General features: G+C 57.9%; 1 protein-coding gene across 16 annotated transcripts in view; it reads left to right on the top strand.

Annotated features, from left to right (window-relative positions):
- Position 1: 1 nt before the first annotated feature.
- TXNRD2 (thioredoxin reductase 2) overlaps positions 2 to 6,569 on the top strand; it is a 55,897-nt gene continuing 49,329 nt past the window's right edge. For 5 of the 16 annotated variants that reach the window (XM_078342067.1, XM_035277276.3, XM_054241845.2 and 2 more), the window contains exons 1-2: positions 2 to 120; positions 4,915 to 4,983. Coding sequence is in view for 10 of the 16 variants with exons in the window: in XM_035277276.3 (XP_035133167.2) it covers positions 18 to 120; positions 4,915 to 4,983 (172 nt within the window). In the remaining 6 variants the exon portion in view is untranslated. Of the gene's footprint in view, positions 4,053 to 4,914; positions 4,984 to 6,569 lie in introns of all 16 variants that reach the window. The other 11 variants (XM_078342071.1, XM_054241848.2, XM_078342049.1 and 8 more) reach the window with 4 other exon arrangements.

Raw genomic sequence — 6,569 nt, 5'->3', positions numbered from 1 at the left:
CAGGAGGCCCCGCGACGATGGCGGCGATGGCGGCGGGGCTGCGGGGACTGGGAGGGCGCTTCCGGTGGCGGATGCCGGCCGTGGCGGGAGGGGTGCGCGGCGCGGCGCAGGGTGCCGTAGGTAGGTTGGGGCCGGGGCGTCCTCGTGGTGGGTGTCCGCGCGGCCGGGGCGTCCTCGTGGGGGTGTCCGCGCGGCCGGAGCCTGGGTGTCCGCCTGGGGGTGCACTCGTGAGGGTGTTCCCGCGGCTGGGGCGGGGGTGTCCTGTGGGGGTGCCCTCGTGGAGGTGCTCTCGTGGGGGTGTCCGTGCGGCGGGGGCCGGGGTGTCCCCGTGGGGGTGGCCACGCGGAGGTATCCGTGATCTAGGCTTGCGCAGGAGTCCGGGCTGCTTCCAGCCCACAGGCAGCCCCCCCTTCCCAGATGGGGAAACTGAGGCTGGGTGCCTTCTCTAAGGTCCTGCTGTGACCTTTGGTCTCCCATAACTGGCGCCCCAGTAACAACTACAGTCCTGAAGATGATGATGTCCCACCTCCTGAGGTCACCAGGCTCCAACCAACTCCACTGGTCAGACCTCCCACCTCCCATCTCCTACCTTCTCCCCAGACCCCTAGACTCTAGAGGTTAGAGGCTGCACGGAGCAAGGGGAGGATACACACTCATCCTCCTGGAGCCCCTGAGGAACAGTTGAGGAAGCCAGGACCGTAATCATAACTGAGCACTCGAAGCAGGAGCTGGGTGCCTGGTCACTCAGGAGGGTTCTAACCTCATCCTGTAGGACAGATTCCCCCAGAGCGGGCCAAAGGGCCACCATATCTGTTGTGTGTGGCCAGTTTCATTCCATGCATGACAACATGGTGCCCCACCATGCAGCTGGGCCTTCGACCCTGCCCCCGGACGCCTGTGACAGCGAGCAGCTCTCCCCACAGGCGATGAGTGTAGGGGGTGTAAGGACGCGGTTAGGGCTCCTTCCCAGGGATGGTGACTGTGGGAGGCAGGGTGGCTGGCCCTTGGCCAGCGGTGGACTTGGGAGGGAGGGCTGACAGCATGTGTGAATGGGTAGAGGTGTTGCTATGGAGGTCTTGGGGATCTCCAAGATGGAGGGTGACCCGATAGAGTCCTGGGAGGCAGTCACCACCTCGTGGCTTTTCTTAGCCCTGAGACCCTCAGCCAGGGCACTCCATCTTTCAAAGCTTCCTGGCTGCGTGTGTCAGGTTAAATGCATCCATGCTCCCACCTGGTGCTCGTAAAAGGCTCATAAACAGGAGCTGCCCCTGTGATCACAAGCTCAGGGCCCCTCAGGTTTCCAGGAACCATGGCCTTGGGCCAGAGCATTTGGATTCTAGCTGGGCAAGGAGGTACCCTGAGGGTCCTGCCCCTCACTGGGGCAAGGAGGAACTGATTGGCCTAGAGAAGATGCTGACCCACTACAGCAACTTTGGAGTATAGTTTTTTGTATTTTTTTTAGTAGAGACGGGGTTTCACTATGTTGGCCAGGCTGGTCTTGAACTCCTGACCTCATGATCTGTCTGCCTCAGCCTCCCAAAGTGCTGGGATTACAGATGTGAGCCACTGTGCCTGGCCCAGGGTGCAGTTTTTGTTGTTGTTTTTTGTTTTGAGACAGAGTCTCACTCTGTCACCCAGGCTGGAGTGCTGTGGTGCCATCATAGCTCACTGCAGCCTTGAACTCCTGGGCTCAACTCACCCTCCAGCTTCAGCCTCCCCAGGAGCTGGGACTACAGGCCCTGCAGTTTCTCCTTTTAGAGTAGGAAGACCTGCTCCATGCCAGGCTTGGAGGAGGTGGCTGATGTAGCCCCTGAACAGGAGCCAGAGTGACACTGGCAGCCAGGAAAGAGCTCAAGGTAGGGAAAGCAGTCGTACGGGAGGTGGACCCCCAGGTGGCCAGCCCGCCTGTGGGTGCACATTTTGGGGGAGCCTTCTGCTTGCTCTCGCTGGTAGGGTGCTCCATTCTCTTGGGCCTTGCTATGAGCTCTGGGCTCCTGCTCTTTGCTGGCCTGTACCAGGCAGTGGGTTCAAAGAGGAGCAGAAAATTATTATTAGAGACGGAGTCTCGCTCTGTTGCCAGGCTGGAGTGCAGTGGCACGATCTCAGCTCAGGGATGGTGGCTGGCCTTAGCCAGCAGTGGACTCGGGAGGGAGGGCTGCAACCTCCGCCTTCCAGGTTCAAGCAATTCTCCAGCCTCAGCCTCCCAAGTAGCTGGGACTACAGGTGTGCGCGATACCACACCCAGCTAATTTTTGCATTTTTAGTAGAGATGGAGTTTCACCATGTTAGCCAGGATGGTCTCGATCTTTTGACCTTGTAATCTGCCTGCCTTGGCCTCCCATAGTGTTGGGATTATAGGTGTGAACCACCACACCCGGCCCAGAGCAGAAAATTAATGGACAATGTGTCAGCAGGCAGGTGAGGCAGACACTTTCTGGGGTCAACCCCTGTAGGCAGAGAGGGTATACCTGGCCAAAGTGGGTGAGGGGCAAAGTTATGAGGTTTCCCAGGGCACTGGAGTACACAAATGTGTCCCCAGGTAATGCCTGCCACCCAGCCCTTCCTCCCACAGAGCAGCATCTGCCCTACCTACTGTTGTGGTACTTTTGGGTTCCTTCCTCCCTTTCAGGCTACTCAGGACTCCCAAGTGCTTAAAGGCAGATTTCCTACAGTTGCAATTGACTCCCCCTGTGCCAGTGTTTATCAGCCCGAGAGGGCTCCTGGGTGTGCACAGGGGGAGAGCAAGCTGCCTGAGATAAGCACATCCACACAGCCTGCTGCTCACCCTCCCCGACAGCACACGGGGCACAGTGCAAGGCTGCAGGGCAGGATGACCCAGCGAGGGCCCTGTATGCAGCAAGAACAGGCAACTGCCACGGGAGGGAGGTAGGTAGCCTCCGGCCACCAGACAGCAGGAGGAGAGGTGCATGCTTCTCCATCAGCAGGTGCATGCTTCCCAGGGGACCTGGTGGCAGCTTCTCCCTAACCAGCAGTCCTTCGTGCTCTAGACTTATATTAAAGCCACCAGAATAATTTACAGCAGTTTAGGCCTTTCCAGAGCCCTTGAGTTGAATTAGGAATTGAGTGTGCTTTAGAGTGGCTGCTGGAACCAAGCACTCAGATGCTGGCTGCCAGGTGAAACCGTGGGAGGGTCTGGGTGTGGGGCAGGCTGGCTTCAGGCCATGGCCTGACTGCCTGGATGCAGCTTCCCAGGCTTTCTCAGCTGTGAGCCAGGGCTCGTCTTGGTTCTAGCTCTTGTATCCTCTAGGAGTGCAGGTTCTAGACCCCTGTCTGTGGGGCATCGGCAGAGCTGGGGTGCAGAGGGACATGGCATTCCAGGTGTATTCTCTGCAGCCTTGCCTGCCTAGGAAGGTGGAGGTGGCTGCAAAGATAGGCTCAGCCTTCTCATGACACGTGCTGGGCTCTGATGCTGGTGCTGGGCAGGTTGCCCAGCCTTGGATGACAGACCCTGCTCTGATCATGGAACCTCTTGGCCTTGTCTGAAGCAGCGACCAGCTCCAGATGCCCTGGCAGGGTGGTTCTTCTCATCTGGGCAGGCTTGTATCTGCAGACGGGCTGAGAGCACTTGTTTTATACCCAGACTCCTGTCATCAGTCCCCACCCTGCGCTCACCCCAACAGACTGATGCCTTTCAATTCTTTCTTCCTTCCTGCACCAGGGAGTGGGCTGGTGCCTGGTGTGGGTGTCCCAGACCTCAGGCCCAGTTCAGTGCGCTTTCCCTCTCTACTTCCTCCCTCCACTCCCTTCTTCTCCATCCCTCCCTTTTTTGGCTGTCCCTTGCCTGCCTGCCTCGCCAGTAGCTTCCAGGGTAGACACAGATGACAGCTTTTGCAGACTAAAAAGGCTGAGAGTGGCCCTGTGTGCAGTGAGCCACCACGGAGGACCGAGGCCAGGCGACACCACAGCCAGCCTGAAAGGAATTCCAGGGATAAAACCTCAGCCCAGGCAGCTCTCCCTGTGCCCAGGTGGCTTCCCTCCTGGGTCACTGCGGCCAGGCGCACGGAGACCCTGGCTGTGTGGACTGGCCAGCTGTGAGTGACATGGGCTGTTTGTGCTTTTATTCTTGCTCACTTGTGACAGGGGGCTGACTTCACAACTGAAAGGCGTGTGGACTCCAGAATGTTTTAGGCCATCTTGGTGGCTCATGCTTGTAATCCCAGGACCTTGGGAGGCTGAGGTGGGAGGATTGCTTAAGGCTAGGTATTTGAGACCAGCCTGGGCAATGTAGCCAGACCCTGTCTCTACAAAACCCAAAAAAATTAGCTAGACATGGTGGTCTGTGCCTATAGTCCCAGCTTTTCTGGAGGCTGAGGCTAGAGGATCACTTGAGCCCAGGAGGTAGAGGCTGCAGTGAGCTGTGATTGCCCCACTGTGCTCCTGTCATGGGGGCCCTTCCAGGTCTGTGTCCCAGCCCTGTGCTGGCCGTGTTCCTTCCCACCTTTCATTCCTCCCCCAAGTAGGGCGGTGGGACTATAATCTTCTGGGTGACAGAGTGAGACGCTGTCTCAAAAATAAACAGAATAAAAAAGAAATTAGCTCTGTGTCTCGATGGGAACACTGGGTAAAGTTTGAGTTCAGAGCAGCTGGCCTGGTGTGTGTGTGCAGCGTGGTTTGCAAAGATGGTCACACACCCACGGCCAGCCTCGCCCCGTATGGCGTGATCTCTGGATCTGCACAGATGATATGGATGGAGTCACTCTTTCTGCTGTGATGCGTGGTGCCTTGTCACCCCTGACTGTCACAGAATGGAGTCTCCCATTCTGATCAAATAGATCCCTCACCATGTTTAACCAGAGAGCTTTTAGTCTGTTGGAAATTGTGGGGGCCCTGCTGGGTGTGTGCCCCAGACTTGTGCTGGCTGCATTTCTTCTCACCTCTCATCCCTTCCCTCAGCAGGTCAGCGGGACTATGATCTCCTGGTGATTGGCGGGGGATCTGGCGGCCTGGCTTGTGCCAAGGAAGGTATGAACTCTATATCCTTTGTGGCAAGGCCTCAAAGCTTTTAGGGCCCCCAGAGAGGGTGGTGCTGTCCAGACAGCATCCATGAGCAGAATGCACTGTCTCCCTGCTGGGGTCACCCCAGTGGCCTCTGTGCTGTGGTCTGTTCCCCGCCATCCTCCTCCTTGTCTACTGCACCCAGTGGCCCCAGTGATGCTTCCACGAGGGCTCACAGTCAGTTCTGCTGGCTGAGTCTTATACTTGGCCTGGCACCCAGTGAGCATTCAGTAAAGATGTTGGGCAAACGGGCCAGACCCAGAGGTATGCAGAGATGACACCTTGCAGTCCTCTACTAACCCACATGGTGCACAGGCCACCAGCACTTTGCTGGACTCTGTGCCCTGCTGTAGGAGTTCCTGGTCTGCTCTGGCCACGTCTAAACATGATAAAGGGGCAGGTGTGGTGAATGGGGAGGAGAGGGGATAAGAGGGAGGTAGGGCTGAAATGAGAGGGAGTTAACCGGGCACTTTGGACCTGAAGCTGTGCTTCTCTGATGTCCAGTATTGGGCTTTAGAAGCACAGATGACGTAAAGGAAATCCACTGCTCTTGCTCCGGGGGGCTGGGGAGTGGGTAGGAACTGGGGAAGTCTCCTGGCTGATCGGGGATCAGCACCACACTGGACCCTCAGAGCCACTCCCAGAAATGGATGGCACTGGTGGCGATGAAGCCTGGTGCTGTTCTTTATAGCAGACGAGGCACCTGGGCTGTGAGTTCACTCCCATGCTGTAGCTGCAGAGACCTGAGTCCCCTTTAATCCAGAATGTGGGCAGCACCTGGGTGTGTCTTCGCCCTTGGTGACAGTGGCATTTCCCTGTGGAGGATGACATGGTTTTGGAGCTTTGTTGAGATGAACTGTACACGTCCACATGGGTAACCTGATCATTCTTGACATGTGCATGTGCCCCTGCAGCCGGCGCCACAGTCCAGATCATTCCTGACATGTGCATGCGCCCTGCAGCCGGCGCCACAGTCCACATAATTCCTGACATGTGCATGCGCCCTGCAGCCGGCGCCACAGTCCACATAATTCCTGACATGTGCATGCGCCCTGCAGCCGGCGCCACAGTCCACAACATTCCTGACATGTGCATGCGCCCTGCAGCCGGTGCCACAGTCCACATCATTCCTGACATGTGCATGTGCCCCTGCAGCCGGTGCCACAGTCCAGATCATTCCTGTCGTGCATGCGCCCTGCAGCCGGTGCCACAGTCCAGATCATTCCTGACGTGCATGCGCCCTGCAGCCGGCGCCACAGTCCAGATCATTCCTGACGTGCATGCGCCCTGCAGCCGGCGCCACAGTCCAGATCATTCCTGACATGTGCATGCGCCCCTGCAGCCGGCGCCACAGTCCAGATCATTCCTGACATGTGCATGCGCCCCTGCAGCCGGCGCCACAGTCCAGATCATTCCTGACGTGCATGCAGCCGGCGCCACAGTCCACATCATTCCTGACATGTGCATGCGCCCCTGCAGCCGGCGCCACAGTCCAGATCATTCCTGACATGCGCATGCGCCCCTGCAGCCGGCGCCACAGTCCAGATCATTCC

This window comes from Callithrix jacchus, chromosome 1, assembly GCF_049354715.1.
Source record: "Callithrix jacchus isolate 240 chromosome 1, calJac240_pri, whole genome shotgun sequence".
NCBI classification, from domain to species: Eukaryota; Metazoa; Chordata; class Mammalia; order Primates; family Cebidae; genus Callithrix; species Callithrix jacchus.
Note: the sequence above shows the minus strand (reverse complement) of the source record. Positions and strands in the feature narration are given on the sequence as shown.